At 46.7% G+C, this 20,285-nt stretch overlaps 1 protein-coding gene across 1 annotated transcript; it reads left to right on the forward strand.

Moving 5' to 3' along the window:
• The first annotated feature begins 832 nt into the window (after window positions 1–832).
• Window positions 833–18,832, forward strand: LOC8029643 (rab GDP dissociation inhibitor beta). The gene is made up of 10 exons (XM_029993150.3): window positions 833–1,199; window positions 4,087–4,297; window positions 6,157–6,294; window positions 6,966–7,164; window positions 9,913–10,044; window positions 11,931–12,090; window positions 13,188–13,299; window positions 14,953–15,097; window positions 17,067–17,121; window positions 17,327–18,832. The coding sequence occupies exons 1-10, from the start codon at window positions 1,155–1,157 to the stop codon at window positions 17,465–17,467; spliced, it is 1,338 nt and encodes a 445-aa protein (XP_029849010.1). The 5' UTR covers window positions 833–1,154; the 3' UTR covers window positions 17,468–18,832.
• The last annotated feature ends 1,453 nt before the right edge of the window (window positions 18,833–20,285 follow it).

Here is a 20,285-nt window from a genome sequence, read left to right on the forward strand (position 1 = left end):
GCGCGTCAAAAATGAAACCAGCATGTGTGAAGCTGTGGAGAGGGTGGAGGAAACTGCTAGCGCTGCCAGGTTGGTGCTGAGTGTGGAACATTTGTTTTGTGGAGCGTCCTAAATGAACAAATAGCTCGCCGTTTTGTGTTGGACGGTAGCTTGCGCCACCTAGCCGAGAAACATGTACACCCCTTTTCTTTAAATTTTCCATCGCTCCACCTCTCCTTCTCCTGGCTTCCCGATTTACCTTTACTCCGCCCTAAAATAGATGACATCCACTTTACATTTTTGTTGTAAACACTGAGACTAGCCCTGGTGCTGCTAGTTTTAGTGTAACTAGGCCGATGTAAAAATATGTTGATATTTGCAAAATAAAACAATTATTCAGAAAAAAAAAAAATTTTTTTTTTCGGACTACTAAAAATTATGCGCAAAAATTAGTGCTCTTATTTTCTAGCAGCTTCACTGCTGCGAGAGCTCAGTATATTTTCAACTTTAAACCTCAACATTGTCCTTGTTGCCCGACAGCCCCGACAGAAATGATTGATTAAATCGTCGGTTTATTTGCTGCCCTGAAAATTCGTAACAGATGTTCACCTCATCTCCACGAAGAGATGGAGAAGGTCCCTTGTTTTTACGACCGGCTTATTTAGATTCTAGCTCCTACGCTGTTTTCATTGCGCGTGCAAATTCTCGCCACGGCTTTGGTCAGTTTGATTCTTGCCATCAGTTTAGATAGTGACAAGCAACGTTAGTGACAGGCGACCCTAAAAACCGTGCCAACCATACGGACCATATGCTTCCAACTCCTTACCCTCCCCAAACACTGACGTCACAACACAATAGTCTGGCGGAGTGTTACAGTTTCAAGCAAAATAGTTTATTTTGCACTAATACGTGCTAGTAATCTTCGTAGGGTAATCCATGTTTGTAAAAACATGTGAAATAATATTACGCAAACGTTTAATTCCGTAACAGGCTCTTAAAATGCCGGTTTGGCGTGGAACTAATTTTTTTATCGCGGAAGCACCTTTCACGTAGTCGTTCTCCGACGCCCACCGGCCCACCTCCCTTGCTCTGCTCGGCTGGGGGTTTGTAGGCTCGGTGCTCCAGTAAACAATTAGCAGTGCTCGAAGAACTCTATTGCGGCCCTCTCTAACGCCATGGACGAAGACTACGATGCCATCGTGCTAGGCACCGGCCTCAAGGTATGCCTCCCGTCTGCTCGGAGTTCGACACAAGAGCCGTTTTCCCCTTGCTTGAGAGGGGCCGGCGAGTGACCTGTTAGGCCTAGCAGCCGTGCATTTGTCACCCCGTGTTTCTGAAATGTGTCGGTGTACGAATTGGTTCGCTGAACCGGCACTGCATAGAGTTCATGTGATTCCCCGAAAGCCTCGTGTGTTTTCGATGGGTTTGAAGGCTGCGAAGAGCTGGGGGGAAGCGTTTGCACGCTCCACGACATCAGCCGACCAGGCTACGTTTCCTGCCGTTCGTCGAGTTTAGGAAAACGCGGATTTAATAAACGCGTGTACTCGGTGTAGGACCTTTAATCTATGCATTCGTCTTTTGCGTGGCTGGTTGCTTTAAACAGCTAGCCTGAATGGGGTTGATTGGCGACAGCTCGTAGGCCTAACTCTTCAGTGCCAAATTTTCACGATTTGCGTCGGTTCGCTCTTCTTTTTCGAGGTTAAAGGGTAGTTGAAGGCTGTAGACGCAAGTTACGCGTAAAAAAAATTCATCTAGATGACTGGCCAATCTCGGACTATCGCTTGTGCCCAAGCTGTGTTGCTCTTCACAAAAATGGGGTGGTACCGGCGACGTCCACGTAAATGAAGTCATCGAGGCATGCATGACAAGTTTTGCAGTGCGTTCTGTCTGGGATCGGTTGTGACACGTTTGTTGTTTCGCCTTCCCCGAAGCTGCGAAAACGACATTTAAGTTACGGCTCTACAGTATTTTTTTTCTCGATCTGATGGCACAGCCCCTCTCCCCTTGTTGTGTCATTTGAAACTAGCCGGGCAAGCTGTGCTAACCTGACACTGCAGGCGTAGCGATGTTGACGAGTATATTCGTAGTGTTGCCCGCTGAACGCACACGATGCTCATTCAAGCTCGTTCCAATCTATTCGCGTTGCTCCTGAGGCTGTTGCTATGACGCCTGGCGTTTCCTCTTGTATTTTCTTTCTATGTCCTGATTGTGTCCGCCCAAGGTGACGTGATTTCGACTGTCTTGTTTTGTAGCGTTTTTGACGTGGCTGCTTCGGTTACCGGGCGACTGCTAAGCCCTCGCCTTTCCTGCCCTATTTTTTTTTCTCTCTCTCTGGTTTTTGTGATTTCTGCTCAATGAGCCATTTCCCATTGTAAACTTCTGGACTGGCTTTGAAGGAAGGGCACCTGGCTTGCAGTGACTCTTTGTTTGCTTTCTTCCGTTTGCATCTTGGAAATTCCCTGCGTTTCCTCGACTCTAATGGCTCAACCTGTGTAGGGGCTTCAGTAGGCTGCTTTCCTGTACTTATCACTCGCGAAAAAAAAAAAAAAAAAAAACATATTCACCAGGGTGTGAATGCTTGTATAGTGTCTGATATTTCACACAAGAGAACTGCAGCACATGTTCACAAGGGGACAAGTGCTATTTGCCACATGCACATTCGTCCCAGGCTGACTGGTAAAAGATGACTCGTCACATAGGAACATTTGACATAGGGCAACTGGTCCATTGGACTGCCTTGTCACATTGAAAGCGCAGGGAAGGGTATAATAATCTGCAATTGGCAATTTTTAGTAGCTGGCTATGTTCCCTGACGACTGTGCAGTTAGAACAATAGAACGGGACGGGCTTTAATAAAAACTAATATGCATGTAAATGTATGCAATGCCGGATAACGTGCCCAATTGTTGGAGCATGCATAAATATCATTAATATTTGTTTCAGGTTGCTAGATATAATGTGTATGTACAAATATATTTTGAATGGGAAGTACATGGGAAATAAACTTTACCATTCCGATATAAGAAGTCCAAGACTTCCAAACGCAGTGTTTCGAGCCACTGCTCTAGGCTGTCACTGTGGCGGGTGCTATCGTACTGTCCAGCAATGAAGCGTTTCTGCCTGTTGCAGTCGGCGTGCCTTTTTATTTTAACGCGCCTGTAAAGGGCCGTTCACACACTTGCAACCAAGTAGAACTGACCGAGACAAGACGGGTTTTTAAGCCTTTTGCGGCGGCGTAGGACCAGCTCCGCAGCAGCGCATCTTGTTCTACGACGTCGCAAGAGGCTTAAAAACCGGACTTGTCTCGGTCGGTTCTACTCAGTTGCCAGTTTGTGAATGGGCCTTTTCTGCAACCTTCAGCTGCATTCTTAGCCTCTTGCCAAGTGGAGGTTGCATTTGTTTTAGAAAAGTGTCTACTTCACCCATTCTTAGTTCATATTGGTGGACTCGTGGAAACAACCAAGTTTGCTGTTCCTATGATTTGAGTGTGAAGTTAAATCAAAACTGAGCAGATAGCTTCATACATTCATCAGATAAACATGAAATAATAAAACCGTGGGGCATTATGATAGCTGAAATCTCAATCCTCGGCAAGTCTTTTTAACAATGGATACTGTCGTTCCAAAAAGAAGCATCGTTTGTTACACATAAGTACATAAAAGCATTAGCAAAAATATATAAGCAACATGTGGTATGCTTCAATGCTCGATTATTGGCAAGCCGGCGCATAGTTCAGAGCCAGGATTACGAACAGGTTTGCTGGTCACCCAAATGCTATTTGGTTGAATACCATCCAAATTGCCTATCTGGCATATTTGCTCACAACGCTGCGCAGGTGTTAGTGTACAGTGTTGTTGCTGACAGCATTGTTTACTATGAGAAGCTGTCAACCTCCCTTCAAATGTTTTTCTTAAATATTTCAATGCAGGTTTATGAATAAAATTGGCATTAGGAAAAGTGGGACTAGTTTTCTCTCCGGCAGACAAATAGGTGGCTTAATGGCTCCTTCTGGCTGGTGCAAGCTGCCACCCTCTATAAAGTGTTACAGCCGTTTACACTCATCCATCCATCCTTGTTGCCAACTGCTGTTTCCTCTTGTGGTGTCAGGAGTGCATCCTGAGTGGCATGCTGTCCGTGAGTGGGAAGAAGGTGCTGCACATGGACCGCAACAAGTATTACGGCGGGGAGAGCGCCTCCATCACGCCGCTGGAGGACCTCTTTAGCAAGTTCAACATGCCGGCCTTCCAGCAGGCGGACGAGTATGGTCGCTCGAGGGACTGGAACGTGGACCTCATCCCCAAGTTCCTCATGGCCAACGGTGAGGGGCATGCCTCTATACCTTTGAGTCTCCTCGGAGAGCGTAGAGTTGGGTAATAATTCCAGAAGTCTACCATCGTCTTGTGCACTTCGGCCGCCTCATAACAGCAGTGCATAGAGGTAGACGTCGGTGGTACCGGTGGATTCAGATTGCTGGCAAGGCAATAATGAAAGCGAAAAAGTGTCAAATTACCACTTGCGAGGTTGGAACTAGTCTTTTGGGGATTTCCTTCATGAAAAAACAAACAAATCTTGTCTGGTTTTTATTTGGTTCTTTTCCTGCTTTTCTTATACCACCTATCTCTGCGCTCACGCTTTGCAGTACTCCGCTCCTTTCATATGGAGGTCACTCGGACCTCCAGACGCATAAAAGAAAGGTATGGTTGGGGGCTGCCAAATGTTTTTGGACTGGGATACCGTGGCACGGTCCATGTCCGTCTAGAGCAGGGGAAACTCTGCTCTTGGGGAAACTCCAATCTGTCTCGAATAACAGTCAAGAAGCCACTCCCCCGACGACATTGTCGCAATAATGCTAAGAGTTCTTAGACGAGGGCTGTGCATTGTTGCTTGGCTCTGATACTGTGTTGAAATAGGGCCCGAGCTGAAAGAACTCTTTACCTCTGAGGAGTTACAATTAGGAGAATTTGAGCGCTTGGGTGCTCCCTGGCTCTTTAGGGGAGCCTCTGAAGTCAGGATCTAGAGGTTGTCACTCTTTTGGTTGTCTTGGGGTAAAAGCTGTGTCCTCTAGAGATGTCGTAAAGGTAGCAAAAAATGCTGAGAAAGGGGCTTCAAAACCATGACGACTACACAGTAAAGAGAATGCTGGGTTGTATTGGTATGCTGTAGATGATGGTATGTTTGCTGGTTTAACGCTCGATAAAGTTGCGATGTCCCGCCTTAAAGGCATTATGAGACGGCAAAAATAAAATGGGAGATAACCATGCTGCTAGGGTCCATTGTATGTTCCTATATTTCCACTAAGTTTGTGTAGAAAACAGCGAGGTAGTTCCATAGATAAATCGATTTAAATGTGGGATTCTCGGGTCTACCCAATTTGAAAATGCTGCCATGTTCGTTGAGTCGGTGACATCATTCGCTCAACACGCGGAATCCTCTTGCACGCGCTCGCTGCCATGTTCGTTGAGTCGGTGACATCATTCGCTCAACACGCGGAATCCTCTTGCACGCGCTCGCAGATTTGGCTCTCTCGGCGTCATGCGGTCTCGAGACAATGATGTCTATGGCATCGCTTGCTTCAGCGGTCTTTGACACTGATTGCAGGAGCGATGAGTGTGATTGTTATCAAAAAATGTTGGAAGCCAATCATTTTGATTTCGACCTGTTCGTGACTGGGGGCTCCTAGAATGAGTGTTCAACTAAATATGATACGTGGTTTATGAGCACCATGGTGAGACTAACTTGGGCAGTTTAGCCTGGTTGCCAATTGGAAATGATCAACATTCATAGACTGATTATTGCAACTTTTAGAGCTCTAATGATCGTGAAACCTGATGTATGTACTAAGTAGCCTATGAGCATTCCATTTTAAGAATAATCTACCTGTTTAATTTTGCAGGAAAACAAATATTGTGCGATACGGAAAAAAATGACTGTTTGCTCCTACCCATGAACATCGTATTTTCACAATCGAGTTTCCCCAGTTATATTTTATTAGTAGAATCCACATAAATTAAAAACGACAAAAATTGCAGTGTGTTTGCAGATCATTAAAGCCAGTATTTGGAGGTGAATTACTTGGCAGAATGAACCTATATAATCAAAGACAAGCCCAGAGTATTAAGATAGTTTTAGTAGAAAACCAAATTGACACAGCTTGCCCCTTACACCTGTCCTGTGCAGGCCAGCTGGTGAAGCTTCTGATCCACACCGGGGTGACACGCTACCTCGAGTTCAAGTCTGTGGAAGGCAGCTACGTGTACAAATCGGGCGGCAAGATCTACAAGGTGCCCGCCGACGAAAAGGAAGCCCTCCAGTCCAGTGAGTCGGCGCCATCTCTCACCCTCTTGCGGTGCCGGGGAGCTGTGGTCACCTGCATTTAGTTTACCATGCCTACGGAAGCTCGATTGTTATTTGGGAGAGTTTGCCGGTGTCTTCGAACAAGGTTCAAGTACGAGCAGTGGGTGGAAGAGGTGCTGACTGTCAGCGGGACATTTCTTGAAAAGAACAGCACTTCGTGCAGGAACGTTGGGAAAGCACCGTGTGTCATAGAGGGGACGTCTTGTTTTATCTGATGGTTGTTTGATTGTAATTTGACTCATCTTCGTGTCGGGGCTTCGTTACAATTGTTGTTTTAACTGCAGTGATGATGAAAATACCTATTTCGTAAAGAGGATACTATCGTGATCTTGTCTGTGGACGTCTGCATGAATGGGGTTGTGGCAGCGTTCAGGGTACAAATGGAAGTTTTAAGAGCAGCCCTGTAGAACTGCACCGTGTTTTTTTTAACAAGTTTTCGCTCGGAAGCTTGGGAGCAGAGGCAGACACCCTCGAAAAAAGGTTGTGCGGCGGCAAAGTTGCCGCCGCACAACGCGCCGCTTCAGCGACAGGGTTGCTTCTCCAAGCAAGTGGAGTCGGCCCGGAAAGCATCCGGTGTCCGAGAAAAGGGGGCACCTGAGGACAGGTGTTCTGACCGGTGTCCTGGTGTGCAGGTCTGATGGGAATCTTCGAGAAGCGCCGCTTCCGCAACTTCTTGGTGTTTGTGCAAGATTACAACGTGGACGATCCCAAGACGTGGAAGGATGTGGACAGCAACGTGACGACGGGGGCCCAGCTCTACGAGAAGTTTGGCCTGGACAAGGACACGGCGGACTTTACGGGGCATGCCCTGGCGCTATACCGGGACGACGAGTGAGTCGGCTCTTTAGAACGTCCGCTTACTTTTTGTGACGCTGTCAGTCGGTGACTCGTTCCAGGAATTGTACCCACGAGGCACTGCACTCGATGAGCTGCGCTTCGGAGTAAGGACACTCTACTTTCCGATCTGCTCGCGTGTGCCGCCATCTTGTTTCTAGTGCAAGGTGGGTGCAACTATTAATGGTTACGAATAAAAAAAAAAAAAGTAGTTTGTGGGTTTTCCATGCAATGTCGGAAAGCTCGAGTGACGTCGTCTCGCTCTGCCGTGGGCCGTTGTAACATGTCTGGAGGGCGGAAGAGCAGTTTCCGCGACGTCGGATAAAGGTTTGGGTAGCCGACTGTGGTGATTCTGAGCACCGAGATGGCAGACTTGTTCTTACTCTAAAGCATAGCTCATTTAGTAACTCTGTACTTAGTTCCAGCTTAATTGAGTCCAGACGTGGGCTCACGTAGGACCACATGCTCACGCTTGTAGTATTGTCTGCGTTTGAACTGCTCGGTATTTTGGTATCGGCCGCTTCTGCTTGGCATTTAATTGGCTGAAGGGGACCTGGCATCTCCCACAATCATACGGGGTGTCCGTAAACAATTTGCTACTCCTGAGTACTGCAGCCACATGATGCCACTTTGGGACGTGGTACTTAGAGGAAAAAGGTATGCTTTTTGCCTTTGAAACTTGTGTATTCTTATGTAAAAAGAAACTGATCTTGAGTGTGAATGTAGAAAAGGAAAAAGTAGCTTAATTCACCACGTGAATGAATAAATTAACATATTGAAGAAGATTCACTGCACTCACCGCATAAAGGGAAAAATTTTTAACACTTTATGAAGAGCCGGTTCTTTCGTACTGTGGTTCTTGAGGTGGGGACAAGCACTATAGTTTCATTTATGCGTCAACTTCTGAAAGTTTTTTGTATTCTAGAGGTGCGCAGGGCAGGTCCCATACTCGACCCCAACAAACAAAAACTGCTGTATAGCTTGTCCGCTTCCTCAGGGATGGCCACTGCTTTTCTTGTTTTGAGTGCATTCCTGGTTTCCAGAGTCGTCGTACCATGTCTGCGTCGATGGCGAATCCTTTTAAAATCGTCTTCCGAAGGCCAGTTGAACGCCTGTGCATGAATTTGGTTCGGAAGACTCAATAGACTGATCTCACCTGCCAGTTTGACCATACCACCGCAGCCGCAATGCATCGAGGGAACTTTAGTCTTTCTGCACGTGTGGCAATCCCGCTGGATCTATGCACGTGTGGATCATGAGTCGACACGAGTCCTCGCATGCACGGCCTTCTTCCTCCTACAAACTAAAGTTATGGTGGCGTCATTCATGCTCTAAATGCTTATTGAGATCGGTCTATAGCACCAAAGCTGTTTTATGCGTTTTTTTTAGCTTAATAGATTTGTTTAAAAAAAGCTGTGAAAGCTACATTTAAGCGGTTTGTGTAGGTGAGTTATACGGCCAGGGGGACATTGTACATGGTGCTAATCATAACGATCGGTCAGCTAAATAAATTAAACATTTTAGTTAACGAAAATAGACATTGTTCCTAGTAGGAACTTGCTGAGCATCGTCCAAAACCACTAAATCAGTCATTTTTAGAAATAATTCGAGCAGGTGGGAAGTGTAGTAGTGTGCTGAAGGTATTGCCCGTTCAACAGGTGCAAGGCTGGAGTTATAAAGCCCGCTTTAGACGGGGCAACTTTTCCAGCAATTTCGAGGTTGCTGGTGGGTTGTTCCCTAGCTTTCCTTAGATCGACACGAATCGCTGAGATCGGGTCCGGCTCGAAACCGACGAGCAACTCGAACAACTCGGAAACATTTGAAGCGGCAGCAGCCAATAAGGGCGCAATGTTTTCACGTGACACCCCCGTGGTGGTGATGATGACAGCTAAAGACTTGGTTCTGGTTTGAAGTCGATCGCTTTTGGAAGTAAACCTTTTCAGAAAGATGAGTTAGTATTGTCAACGCCATTCAAAGATATAAAAACATGTTTTCAGTGCGTAGCTGTGCGTCTAAATAGTGGAAGAAAATTCGGGGCGAATGATGGTGATGGCGAGTCGTAGCAATTCGGTTGCTGCGTGTGAACGTGTGCGGCCTGTGTTGCTGGTGTTGGGACGTCAAGTTGCTGGGTGAAAATGCCCCATCTGAAGCGGGCCGAAGAGATTGAAAAATTGCACCGGTAACCTCGCTCTTGCTCACTTTAGCGCACTACTGCGCTTCTCAAGCGCTCAGTCTTTCTGAAAATTACTGCTTTAGTGGTTTTTGAATCAAAAGCTAGTGAGCAAATGTTACCTAATTATCCAACTGAATGTTATAATTAGCCCCCTATACTATGTGCTCCTGGCCTTATAACTCACCTGCACAAACCACAAACGCGTAGCTTTCACTGCTTTCATTAAACAAATCTGTAAAGCTTTAAAAAAAAGCACCCTGTATATGGGACATGCCATTTCTGAAAACTCTACAGTAAACCTCGGTAACTTGGGAACATACCTTGAGAGTTTGGCTTGCTGCCGATGCTCGTTAAGTATGTGTGTGTGCCTCATAGTTTCCCCTCATTTTATAGTGTTTTGGTTCCTTACGGCTACCCCCTACTTCACTGGCACACTTCACAACCTGTAGCTGCTGCCAACGTAGCGAACGCAGCCTGCCCAATCGACCCGCCTTGTGCGTGCATTGTTGCGCCGTTTCTTCGGTTGTCCTTGGTTTTCCCTCGGGGTTTGATGAACCCCCTTTGCTTTGCAGGTATCTTTCCCAACCGTGTGGTGACTTGATCAAGCGGATCAGGCTGTACAGTGATTCCTTGGCGCGGTACGGCAAGTCGCCCTACCTCTACCCTCTGTATGGCCTCGGCGAACTTCCCCAGGGATTTGCCAGGTGAGACGGTGGCATTTTTCTCTTGCTTGCTGCATCTCATCGCTGTTTTTTTTTTTTTGGTGAGTTTGTTTAGTTTGTGAAAGGAGGTCTTATATCCTGGTTCCAAGGGCACCCCTTCTGCAATCAAGTCTGACCTCAGTCGCACCTAACTGCAATAAAGGGTGCCTGCGCACCTAGGGTATTATTCGAGCTTGCATTGTTTAAAAAATGTGCACCTTTACTGCACTTGCAGCCAATCAAAACATTCAGTCATTGAGTTTTGGACACATCCACAGCGTTTGACATTCTGCGGAATGAATCAAGGAGTGGTGCTCTCTAGCGGCCAGCTGGGGAGCGCCACTCCTCGTCTGTCTGCCGAGCCTGGCAAACAGATGGTGAAGGTAGCACCTGTCTAACTCTCCCACCCCTTATCAAACATACTTCCTTTAAAAATACTAGTGAGTTCAGAAATCTATACATGTTGCACTGGCCTCCAGTGCAACATGGAAGCCGCAAAGAGTGAAATGCTGTTTCCACCATTACACTGCTTTTGGTAGCACTACATAGTCTAACAAGATACATATAAGTTCATTAAAGATGCAACACCGCCGTTAGCATTTCGCATCAGTGAAGAGCTCTCCGGTCTGAATTTTTTTTAAATCTGGACACAAGACTGGCAAAGCCAATACACAGTGTGCATTTCCAAACTGGGAAAGCAGACTATGCAGGTTGGCGTTCGTTGGCAGTTACCTGGAGAGAAATGAAGTAAAATTAAGATGCCAGTATCTTTACGACACGTAAATGGGATACGGATGCATGGAAGTCGGGAGGGCGTTGAGGACCTTGCGATGGCGTCTCACACCGTTAGCGCCTCGCTGGCGAATGCCGGAATGCGTCGCCTGCGAGACGGGCGCCTTGAGGCATGTTCGGAGAGGCTCATCTTTAAAACATTTCTCGGGTGCAACAAAAAGCCCTCTTCTAATTTTTTTGATATTTGAACAGATGAGATGAATTGAACTTTTGGCTATTTCGAAAGTTCTGGTCACCTGTTTCTGTTCTGTTTCTACATAAACTGGTCATTGTCATTTAATTAAAATGCAACAAATCGAGGTTTTGAAAATTTTATACAAACAAGTCAATTATTAGTCCGGGACAAAAAAAAAAAGTATTGTGGCTAACAACTAAATTCATGTTGACTCAAAAAAATTAAGACATCTTATACTGCCAAGACCGGCTATAGCGAAGTCGGTTATAACGAAATAGCGGCTGCAGCGAAGCCGGTTATAACGAACTAGCGGATATAGTGAAGTGAATACAGATTCCCATTGACTTTGTCATAACCGGTCTCGACAGTACAATATTTTTATTTTTTTTTTTGAGCTCCTATTTGGACTTAAAATGGCGTCTTTCAATGTTTGTGTTTTAGTGTAAGATATTATGAAGTAATTAGGTGCCTAGATAAATTTGTGTGGTACACAACAGTTTTTTTACAATGTTGTTCTTAACTACATGGGTTTTATGCAGATTACACAAATTTGAGCATGATATCAGCAAAAATAAATATTTTTTCACTAACAAATACCTTTTTTTTAGTTCAGAAGCTCCTTTATTCAAATTATTTTTTTCGTAGATATCCTAGGTATAAAAAAATTGCTGCGTCTCGTTTGGCACGGAATGACACACCTGCTTCCGTGTCGCACATGCGTCCTTGTCGCACAAACTTCATTATCCCCAAAACTTAGATTTATTTTTTTTTTCTCTCTCATTGTCACCTCAGACTAGCTTCGTTGTCGCTTGTTGTCGCGCAAACTTGGGCGTTACATTAGCTTGGGTGTCTATCAGCCTTGTAGATTGCACCGACTCAAGCAAGCCCCAGCGTCTTTTGACACCCCGCTTGATGAGCGCAGGCTGAGCGCCATCTACGGAGGCACCTACATGCTGGACAAGGCGATAGACGAGCTGGTGATGGAGGACGGCCGGGTGGTCGGGGTCCGTTCTGGCAGCGAGGTGGCCCGCTGCAAACAGGTTTACTGCGACCCCTCCTACGTGCCCGACAGGGTCAAGAAGGTGGGTTCGTCTTTCGGGCCGTCTTCCAACTTGGGGAATTGTCGGGCGATTTCAAAGCATCCAGAAAAATCGGGGAATTGTTGGGGAATTTCAAAGCGCCTGGAAAAGCTAGGGAATTGTCATGCAAGTTGTCAAGAAAATTGGTCAAGGCAGTGAAGTGGCACGCAACAGGGCGGGAGGGTATGGTACGCTGCGATGCGGACGCCCCTTGCGGCGTGCAGCTGTTGCCCGGTCTATTGCAAGGTGGTGTAAGCCACCACCCGATTCACTGGATTAAGCGGGAACAGCCGCTGTAACCCCATCCTGTGCATATTCCTCTCTCAAAACTGTCGGGGAATATAATGAACATTTTTGGGGGAAACCCGGAAAAGTCTGGGTATTTGAAAGAGGTAATATGGTAAGCAGCCCGGTCTTTGTTGTTTGCCTTCCGTCAAAGTTGTCGGACAGCTTGTTTTTTTTTTTTAAGTGGTTGCATCCTTATTTTTTTTAGACAAATATCTAGAAATACAAGTTTTTTCCGGCCCATCTGGCAAAGCATTACCTCGGGGACTTCCCCTAAAAATCGTTGTACGTAATCGTCTCATCTCCCCCTTGCGGTGGCTGCGATCAAGACTGCTGGCGACTATTAGCATTCATTCGCTCTGCCAACTGCCACCTCCTGGTTAGCAGAGTTTGGAGTGCTCCGCTAGTCTTGGAAAATGGTCCTGGGATCGAATCCTGAATCGTACGGGGACTGGCATGTCGAAGCGTACTCCATTGCGGGTGGGCGATTTTCCGAGCAGTAGTCTAAGCCTCCCCTGCCTCCAAAGGGTGCCGCCTAGGTGGCTCCGAGGCGAAGCACCGGCCTACGGATCCCTGTGTGGCGAGTTCAAATCCCTGCCGAGTCGCCCACAATATGACGGCGGCTTATTGCGGAGAAGGCGCATAACCGAGCTTTTGGTTGCACGTCAAAAGATCCCCGGGTGGTTTAAACTAACCCTTGGTCCTCCGCTGGGCGTGCCAGATGCCTGTCGTTCGTTTGGTACGCGGAACCACCAAATTTGGACCCGAAAGGGTGAGTGCGATGGTGCGAGCGGTATGTGGCAATTTCTCTCCAGGTCGGCCGAGTGGTGAGGTGCATCTGCCTACTGAACCACCCCATCCCCAACACGAGGGACGCCCTCTCCTGCCAGATCATCATCCCTCAGAAGCAGCTGGGACGAAAGTCCGGTAAGTGGTGCCCACGTTTGCACCCGCGGGCCGTCCCGATACGTTTCTAGGTTTCGGTTTTTTGTTGACGCGATCAAAGCGAGCAATTTTCACGCTTCGGGCAGCGGAAGCGAAAACAAGAATCTAAGCTTGTTCGTGCAATGTTTTCCAACGGCGCAGCATTTTATTTTGCCGGAAAATGTCGCATTCCCTTTTTTTTTGTGGGGGGAGGTGGGGCAGTGGTTGCTAGTGCGTAATGAGTTCTGATTACAAACCAAAACTTTAAAATCTCGTCCAAGCTCTCTCGTAATGCGTCGTAGTGCTTTGTGCACCTCATTTTTTTGCAATGTGGACTTGTTTGTTGGTTTTCGACGATGCCCAGAAAACTTCTAATTGAAACCATACCTTCAGATTTACTCATTATAAAGTTAATTTGTGATCAGCTAATTATACGAAGCTTGTATAATGTTTCTTGGAAGATCTTTTTCACAAAGACAAATAGGTAATAACCTCTTCTGTGTGGTTCAGTCCCCACGGTTGGTGGAGACCCCCTTCTAGTATTTATTTCTCTAGTAATGTCCTTCCCTCCCGTTTAAGGGGGGACATGGGTCTTCAGAGCCAAAAACTTCCTAAAACTGCATTCTTTTGAAAATGGCAATGGCTGCTGTTCTTCTGAATCTACCAGGCTTATAATTTCGTGAATGAATATTTGAGATATAAATCAATTTATAGTATCTATGTGGGCTCCATGTGCATTGAAGTTGACTCTAAAACATTGTTTTCACAAAACACAATTTTCGGACTAGATGAAAATTTACAGGAGGGATATCTCAGCCTCTAGAGCAGATAGAAATATAACCATTCCTGAAATGTGTAGCTGAATGTGTGAAGCATACAATGTTGAGAGCAGATTTTTTAATAAAAGTCTACAAAATTTTCTTTTTGATCTTTTGCTATATTACTTGTTAGACATGCATTGAGCACTGAACTTCAATGTGTGGTAAAATCACTAATAATTAGTTTATCTTAAAAGTGCTTCCAACATTGTATTCTATACACTTCATAGCATATCGCCATGTGTTAAAAAGAATATTTTGTTGAGCAGTTTTTTTTCTATCTTTTTTCCAAACAAAGGCAGGCAAATTTTAATTATTTTGAGGACAATGCTACTGACTGAGAAAATGACCAGATATATGAAATCAGCACAAAAAGCTGAACAAGCTTGTGCAGTTTCATTAAGTTTGGTCATAAAATAAGAAAAAAAGCTCCAAGACCAGTGTTCCCCCTTAACCAGCTTAGATATACAGGTTACCGCTCCTATTAAAGTTCTGAACTAAACTAATTAAAGTTCTTTTTTTTTTTTTTTTTAATGAGTTAAATTTATATGAAGAGTAACTGAGATAAACAGAAATGTGCGCCTATCGGACTAGCTTCGAATCCTGTATGGCGCGCACCTTTACATTGGTTTTTCTCGCATAATACGACCGATTTCAGATTTATTACGTTTTGGAAACAATGGGACCCTCAAAGACACTACCAAATTTCAGCCGAAATTGGCTTAGTTTCAGTTTCTAAATTTTAATAATTTTAAGGGTAAAAAGAAAAATGTTTTCATATGTCAAAACACTTTTCAAGAAATTTGCTGTGTAGTGAGGAGTCTGAATGTGCGTGCAGACATCTATGTGTCGATGGTGTCGTACACCCACCAAGTGGCGGCCAAGGGCTGGTTCATCGCCATGGTGAGCACCACCGTGGAGACGGAGAACCCCGAGGTGGAGATCAAGCCGGGACTGGACCTCCTCGCACCCATCTCCCAAAAGTGGGTGCCCCCCTTGCATCCTCCCCTTCTGCAGCGACCACTCAGAGTTTGAGTGAAACAATGCGTAGAGGCCATTCTGCTTGGGTGAGAGGCGAGGGAAATGGATTTGCGGCATTTGGGTGGTTCTTTCTTTAATGGTTTTCCAGGCCGAGGTGGGCAGGGTGGTAAAGGAAAAAGACATTCCTGCCTTGACGAGTTCAGCAGCGCCAAATTGAAAACAACCAGATGAATATAACAAAGAAAGGAAATGCATAGAATACATGAACAATCAAAAGACCAGTTGCATATACAGATATCCATTAATATCGTTAAAATGTTTTTTTTTTTAAACTGCGCGTACTGAAAGGCACTACTGATTTAAAGAAAAAACAATGTATGTAGGGATGCACGAATATTGATTTTTCACTTCGAAGGGAGTAGTCCTTTTGGTGTATATTTTTTAATCGATTAATTTCGAAGCAAAGCCAAACGTTCGCAGCCGTCAATACAGTTGTAATAAACAATCCTTAAAGCTAAAACCAAGAAGAAAAAAACCACGAGGTCTGAAGGGCTCTTTCTCATGGTCATTCACCAGCTCGCTGCACGATTACTCTTTTTTCAGTACAGTCATGTTTCGTGAATGTGGACACTTGTGTTGCACTGAAAAAACATCCATAATAGTGAGACAAAGTCAAGATTGCAAATAATGGGGGAGGAGCGTGGCCACAAAAGACGCGGTTTATTTTAAGAAAAATGCCAAGACTTGTTTGCACAGACACGTTAGTCGTCACACGAGAGTTGGCAGTGGAATAGCAGCCAATGCCGCAGGCTACCGCTGCACGTCTGCTCGCATGTCTAGCAGCGGTGTCAGACTTCCAGACTAGATGCACCGGATGTTGCGAAAGGGAGATAATGGGCTTCTGTGCATGTTCGGCTGAGTAGCCAAGCCAATCCAGTAGTAATGGACGGAGCCACTCATTTGTGGGCGGAGTTTAGAACGGGTCGTGACCTCCGTTTAGGTTGGTTCTAATGGCGTAAATATTGCATGAAAAAAGTACATTTTTGTGGAAGAATTGTTTATAAAAACAATTGTCCCCCCCCCCCCCCCCCCCCAAAAATTTTTTTTTTTGTATTTCACTGTTTTTTTTAAGATTTCACATATTTTATAGTCTGATCGATGGTGTATGGGGCCATTAGCCTTGCTTATAATAAAACATAGGGTAATGTGAAATTTAATTGTGGCCACATATTGCTAGCCGTGGATGGGGAGAGCACGAGTCGTATGCCTATTCAAAAGACTCACCCAGGAAAGTTAACGTCTGCATCTGATGTGATTGAAGTGGTAAGCACTAGCTTGTTCATTAGCATTGATCGTCATATGAGGTTATGCTGACTTGGGGAACCTACTTGCATTGAAGTTGTTAAGACTATAGAACTACAAGAGTATAATTGTGGAAACAGTACTTTGGTTGTCTTCAGTGTCACCTTTGAACCGCATTCTTTACGAGTAGGTTAGAGGTCCCTCCACTAGTGAATCAAATGTGTCGGTGGTTTGATAAGAGTTAGGAATGGCACCAAATAAGCACCGCCATGTACCGGCCAAGGCTTCGAATAGCTTTGTGGTCCAACCGGGAAAGGTGGTAGCCTTTCCCCACTTGGCCAGATTTCTGCAAGTCACCGGCAGGAGCAGGAGACTTGTGGTAAGGGGTGCCCGCGAAGAGCTTTTGCCACTTTCTTAACTTGTATCCGACTTATGGCGCACGTCCCTGAGGTTGCGACAGGAAGGAGTGTCAAACGGCGTCATTTAGAGATGGCTGTCAAGCCGCCGTGCGTGGCACCGTCTTACGCTGACGCCGAACAGCAATGTTTATCTCCGACCCTTGCAACGGCAGGGTGGTCCCGAACACCACCGTGCCTCGCTGGCTCGTCGGGCAGTTGTCGGCAAGGCCCCGTGCACATGTCATGCTTGACTGGCGTTTCTTCCATGCAGATTCCTCACCGTGAGCGACGTCTTCAAGCCTACCGACTACGGTGAACAAAGTCAGGTGAGCTTCTAACGGACAACGTCTGTGGCCCACTTTTTTCTCTCGGACAAGTGGAAAGATGGGTTGCAAAAACCTATGTTACTTGCATGTAGCGTTGCTCTATCTGCGTCGTCACCTTGTACGACTCGCTGGAGTTAATTGGTTGTGCGTGTTGTAACCAAACGTCTCCCGTCATATGGTCTTTTTTTCCCGGGTGTGGTGCCAGGTGTTCATCTCAGAGTCGTACGACGCCACGACCCACTTCGAGACCACCTGCCTGGACGTGCTGGACATCTTCCGCCGCGGGACGGGCGAGGACTTTGACTTTTCCAAGGTCAAGCACGACTTGGGCGAAGAACAGGAGTAGGGGGTTCCCGTCACCGCGGGGAAGACGCCCTCCTGCCGCCTCCTTGGGTTTTGTTCCTTTCCGTTCTCCCCGCCCCGGCCTTTCTCTTGCTCCCTTGAGCCCTCCCCCACCCACCCACGTTGCCGGCTACTTCGTTCCCGCCTTTATTGGGAGGTCTATTTCCTCCAAACAAAAGCTTAAACGTCTCTTCGGAGCTGCCACGCCGTCCGACTACTGGCTGCTGGTTCTTCCAGCCCGAACCAGTAGCGACGCGACAGGTGAAGACTCGGTGACTCGTGTGGCGTTTCGGGAGAGAGATTCTTGCCTCTTTCACTCTAATCTATTTTGGCGAACGGCCCTTCAAGGAGGTATTTCGTTGGGTGGGGGGATGGGGGAGGGGCGTTTGCACTTCATACCAAAGTGCGGGGAAGGAGAGGTGGGGAGGCACTCTCTTCGAAGAAAACAAGAAACTTCAACCATGACTGCCGGTACCTTTTCCCATTTTTTTTTCTCCCGTCTACGTCCCGCCGGCTGAGTTTTCTTTCTGCATGATGTTGACAGATGGAGAAGAGTGTGCGCGCTTGTTTTTTTGCTGTTGACAAAGTGCGTCCGACCCGAAAGTGCAAGTCGAGGAGCTCGTGCCGTAGTCCGCCTCTTTTCTCCGTTCTTTCGCGTTCTCGTAGAGACGAGCTTGCAAAGTGCTGCCGCAGTTACCCACACAGTCCGATTGAATTTGTTTTCGTTGGTTTTTTTGTCGTGCCCTCGTTTTAAAAGATTGCTATGGCCACTGACAGTGTGAACGGTGAGGTACGTCCTTCGAAACTCCAGCACAAGCTCCGTGCCTTCCACCATGCTTCGTCTGCGCCGCGCACGCTCAAGAGTGCACAAGACGCCCAAACGTTGTGGCAGGTGGGAAGCTAGTGCTGGAGGCGGGTGACCTGAAGCACCTTCCTGCCCTTCTCAACTTGTCAGCGACCAGAGTTGTTCATTGTAATCACTTGTTCCTTTTTTTTTATTGCCTTTTGATTGTAGTTCCTATGTTGGGGTGAGTCGTGCGGGGTGGGGTGGAAAATCAATCGAAGACATTCCGTAGGGAGACAAACGCAACACCTCGGAGGGCGGCATTTTCTCGGTACAGCCTGTGGGGCGGGGGTGGCTTGGGAAGCTGCACGGAGGTGGAATGTGGGCCCCCCTTTGCAAAGTATTTCTGACCCTTGTGGAGGTGGTAGTGACGAATTGTGGAACGTTTCAAAACGACCTGCCCCGTTCTCCTTTTTTCCTCCATGTAAAGTTTATGTAGGTTTATTTCGTATGGGCTATGTGAACGAGGATTAAAAATGTGGAAGAACAATTTCTTGGCGCAAATAAAGTATGAATGTCAATCGACTGGTGTCTCTGGGTCCAGGACTATGCAGTGTGCTCCACTTTTTTTGTGGGTGTGTGTGGTGTTTGCAAGCATTGACGCAAACCAGCCATTCCGAGGTTGGCTGACGCCGGGTCGAGTTTGGCCATCTTTTGGTGTGTTGTACAACCTGTCCAGGTTCGGCTGTGCGTGTGTACAGCCCCTGCAAGGACGCCATATTGTCGAAATTGGGCTGAAATTGGGTTCGTGCTTGGGAGCAATGCGCTCCTGAAAAACGGCTTGGCTAAACTAGGTGCCTTCAACGCCCCTCAGACTAGTGCGTTCCTAGATTCCTAAGAAAGTGGTGAATGTGGTGGACAGCTGTTCTCCTGCAGGTCATTCCAGCTTGGCCGTCCATGGAAGCTTCTGCAGCCAGAAGCTGGGATGCCGCGGTGACTGCTACTTCTGTCCATGCGATGGAGCTGCCAGATAAGGTCCTTTGCCTTGGTTGCAAACAGCGCCACCAGACGGCTGCTCCATATGCAGCTATTCGGAGATGTTTGTACTGTGAGTTTGGCTTTCTTGGGAGGAGATTTTGACAGCCTGGCAGCCACAGCAGCGTAGTCTGACAACCGGGGGATGATTACTTCCGTCAGCCATTTTGAGACTCTGACTTGTAGGAACTTGATGCAATTTTTTGAGAATAAACGAGACAAAGAAGAAACTCCATTTTGTGTTATCGTGAAATCTGCTGGCTTTTTAGCGGGCAACAAGCTTCGCCCTTTGGCCAAACTCTCATTATGAACGGCTGTGCGGCTAATGGCAGCCAGTCGCGGTGTGTTTCCCACGTTTCTGTGCGAAAGATGTGCTCGGTTTTTAAGTTGTTTTCTGGGTGTGCCACATTAGGACGGCACTTGCGCTAGGCATGTTGCCTACACTGCTTCGTCGTCGACCCTAGCTATGCCTCTTGTATGCTCTATGCCTGTCGGAAGTGCTTCCAGAGGCCGTCGTGTCCTCTTTCAACGCCCGTGTGCCCCGCGAGACGGCGCCGACTATGTTGGAAGGCTACAGAAAGCCGGTTGAAGAGAGGGTCCATGGTTAAGCCATGGGAGCGTTTGCAATTAAAGCCCCTTGATAAGCTTTATCAAGGGGCTTTATTTGCAATTAATGGAGGGCGCCTCCTGCGGAGACTGATCGGAACTGCACATGCGCAGGTATTTGGCGCGACAGCTCGTACTGGAAACATGGTTGAAGGCGCTGTGCAACAATTTGAGGGCTTTGTTAAAATAATTGTGGAACTTGATACCTGACCCTTCTGTAGGGAACTGCGGAAAACAGAGTTTGCCTGAATACCCTAATATTTATTAAAAAAAAAAAAAAATGTAACAGTTAGGTTTTTGCCACCTCTCAACTCGTACATCGTCTTCCGGGTCACGTGCGCAGTGACGTCAATGGGGTAGGCGCGGGAGTTCCGGTGAAGTTCTCTCTAGAGCCATC

Source organism: Ixodes scapularis, unplaced genomic scaffold, assembly GCF_016920785.2.
Source record: "Ixodes scapularis isolate PalLabHiFi unplaced genomic scaffold, ASM1692078v2 PGA_scaffold8__174_contigs__length_109621045, whole genome shotgun sequence".
Classification (NCBI taxonomy): Eukaryota; Metazoa; Arthropoda; class Arachnida; order Ixodida; family Ixodidae; genus Ixodes; species Ixodes scapularis.

Excerpts from the sequence above, each read along its gene's own strand:
- LOC8029643 (XM_029993150.3), top strand. The coding sequence starts at position 1,155 with ATGGACGAAGACTACGATGCCATCGTGCTAGGCACCGGCCTCAAG. Across the intron at positions 6,295-6,965 it reads AAAGGAAGCCCTCCAGTCCA|GTCTGATGGGAATCTTCGAG; the intron begins GTGAGTCGGCGC and ends CCTGGTGTGCAG. Across the intron at positions 15,098-17,066 it reads CTCGCACCCATCTCCCAAAA|ATTCCTCACCGTGAGCGACG; the intron begins GTGGGTGCCCCC and ends TCTTCCATGCAG.